Raw genomic sequence first — 2,635 nt, forward strand, 5'->3', positions numbered from 1 at the left:
AGCCAACGCGGGGGTTTCTCACTGGTTTTTGTTGCAATGTAACAGGGGAAATACGAATTCATCAACGACGTCGCCTCTTTGAAAGACCTGCGGGGCGAGCAGGAGATCCAGAGGTTCAAGAACGAGAGCCTGGGCATGGCCGTGCTCCACCTCTCGCACATCGCCATCCGAAAAGGCCTCTCCCTCGAGGAGGTGGCCAGGAAACACAGGTGAGCGCCGGCTGTCGTGGTTCGGGGCCCCAAATGGGATCCCCTTAGGTGATGGGATCCTCTTAGGTGATGGGATCCCCTTAGGTGATGGGGTTGTTCTAGGTGATGGGATCCCCTTAGGTGATGGGGCCCTTTTATGTGATGAGATCCCTTTAGGTGATGGGATCCTTTTAGGCAGCAGAGGGGTCCTTTTAGGTGATGGGGTCCCTTTAGACGATTGGATCCCTTCAGACGATTGGATCCCTTTAGGTGATGGGATCCTCTTAGATGATGGGATCCCTTTAGGGGATGGGGTCCTTTTAGGTGATGGGATCCCTTCAGGCAATGGGATCCTTTTAGGTGATGGGATCCTCTTAGATGATGGGATCCTTTGAGGCGCTGGGATCCTTTGAGGCGCTGGGATCCCTTTAGGTGATGGAATCCCTTCAGGCGATGGGATCCTTTTAGGTGATGGGATCCTCTTAGATGATGGGATCCTTTTAGGCGATGGGATCCCTTTAGGGGGCGGCATCCTTTTAGGTGATGGAGTTCTTTTAGGTGATGAGATCCTTTTAGGTGACGGGGCCCTTTTGGACAGTGGGATCCTTTGAGGCGATGGGATCCTTTGAGGCGATGGGATCCTTTTAATTGATGGGATCCCTTTAGGCGATGGGGTCCCTTTAGGTGATGGGATCTCTTTAGACTATGGGATCCCTTGAGGCAATGGGGTCCCTTGAGGCGATGGGATCTCCTTAGATGATGGGATCCCCTTAGATGATGGGATCCTTTTGAGTGATAGAATCCCTTTTAGGCGATGGGATCCCTTTAGGGGATGGGGTCCTTTTAGGTGCTGGGGTTCTTTTAGGCGATGGGATCCTTTGAGGTGATGGAGGGATCCTTTGAGGTGATGGGATCCCTTTAGGCGATGGGATCCCTTTAGGCGATGGGATCCTTTTAGGCGATGGAGGGATCCTTTGAGGCGATGGGGTCCCTTTAGATGATGGAGGGATCCCTTTAGGGGATGGGGTCCTTCTAGGCGATGGGATCCTTTTGGGCGACAGGATCACTTTTAGGCGATGGAATCCTTTTAAAGCGGTGGGATCCCTTTGAGGCGATGGGATCTCTTTAGGTGATGGAATCCTTTTAGGTGGTGGGATCTCTTTGAGGCGATGGGATCCCTTTAGGTGATGGGATCCCTTTTAGGCGATGAGATCTCTTTAGGTGACAGAGGCCCCTTTTAGGCATTAAAGGGACCCTTTTAGATGCTGGGGTCCTTTTAGGTGGCGTGGGGTTGTTTTCCATGACAGAGGGACCCTTTTGGGCAGTAGAGGGGCCCTTTGAGGTGACAGAGGGGTCCCTTTAGGCTCTGTTTTCAGCTCCGAGGTCTCACCGCCCGCTCGTTCCTTCCCCCCCTTCGCCGCAGCTTCAGGGACTGCATCCCGCGCTCCTTCTCCCGCCAGATCCAGCAGCACAACTCCCTGACCAGACTGCGGATGCGCAACGCCTTCCAAAAGTTCGTGCAGCGTTTCCAGCGCCAGACGGTCGGCGCCGGCAAGCTGACGGCTCAGGACATCATGTGCAAGTACCTGGCCACCTTGGAGCACCTCGCCCCTCGTTTCGGGACCGAGCTTTTCCCCGTCTCCTCCTTGGAAACCTCTTCTGAAGGGGAAAAGCCGCAGCTCTACGTCAATGGGGGGTGCTCGGCGCCCGAGCACGGCCACGCGCCGCTCCCCAAAAACCCGGCGCTTACCCACGAGGTCCTCGTCACCGGAACGAGTGGGATCCAGTGGCGGCCGCTGCCCGTGGAGGTAAAATCTGTGCTCTTAATCCTTCATTTCTCACCCAAAATCCAACCCGCGTCGGCTCCTTTCCCTGAGCTCCTGCAGGATCCCAGCTTGGAAGGGACCTCAGGGATCCTCTGGTCCAACCTCAGGAGGTCAAAGTGGGGTTTGAATGGGATGAGGCAGCACCCTGGGAAGATGAGTCTTAAAATTGATCAGTGTAGAGTTTACCACTTCCCATGGGAGATTATTCCCATTTCCCCCCCATGGGTCACTCCCATTTCCCTCCCGTGGATCACTCCCATTTCCCACCCATGGATCACTCCCATTTCCCACCCATGGATCACTCCCATTTCCCACCCATGGATCACTCCCATTTCCCACCCATGGATCACTCCCATTTCCCACCCATGGATCACTCCCATTTCCCACCCATGGATCACTCCCATTTCCCACCCATGGATCACTCCCATTTCCCACCCATGGATCACTCCCATTTCCCACCCATGGATCGCTCCCATTTCCCACCCGTGGATCACTCCCATTTCCCACCCATGGATCACTCCCATTTCCCACCCATGGATCGCTCCCATTTCCCACCCGTGGATCACTCCCATTTCCCACCCATGGATCACTCCCATTTCCCACCCATGGATCGCTCCCATT

At 54.9% G+C, this 2,635-nt stretch overlaps 1 protein-coding gene across 1 annotated transcript; it reads right to left on the reverse strand.

Moving 5' to 3' along the window:
- Positions 1-289: 289 nt before the first annotated feature.
- LOC104548351 (E3 ubiquitin-protein ligase RNF12-B-like) lies at positions 290-1,626 on the reverse strand. The gene is made up of 4 exons (XM_010194346.1): positions 1,607-1,626; positions 1,003-1,085; positions 775-866; positions 290-307 (listed from the first exon to the last, which is right to left on the reverse strand). The coding sequence occupies exons 1-4, from the start codon at positions 1,624-1,626 to the stop codon at positions 290-292; spliced, it is 213 nt and encodes a 70-aa protein (XP_010192648.1).
- Positions 1,627-2,635: the final 1,009 nt, after the last annotated feature.

Source organism: Mesitornis unicolor, unplaced genomic scaffold, assembly GCF_000695765.1.
Source record: "Mesitornis unicolor isolate BGI_N332 unplaced genomic scaffold, ASM69576v1 scaffold13571, whole genome shotgun sequence".
NCBI classification, from domain to species: domain Eukaryota; kingdom Metazoa; phylum Chordata; class Aves; order Mesitornithiformes; family Mesitornithidae; genus Mesitornis; species Mesitornis unicolor.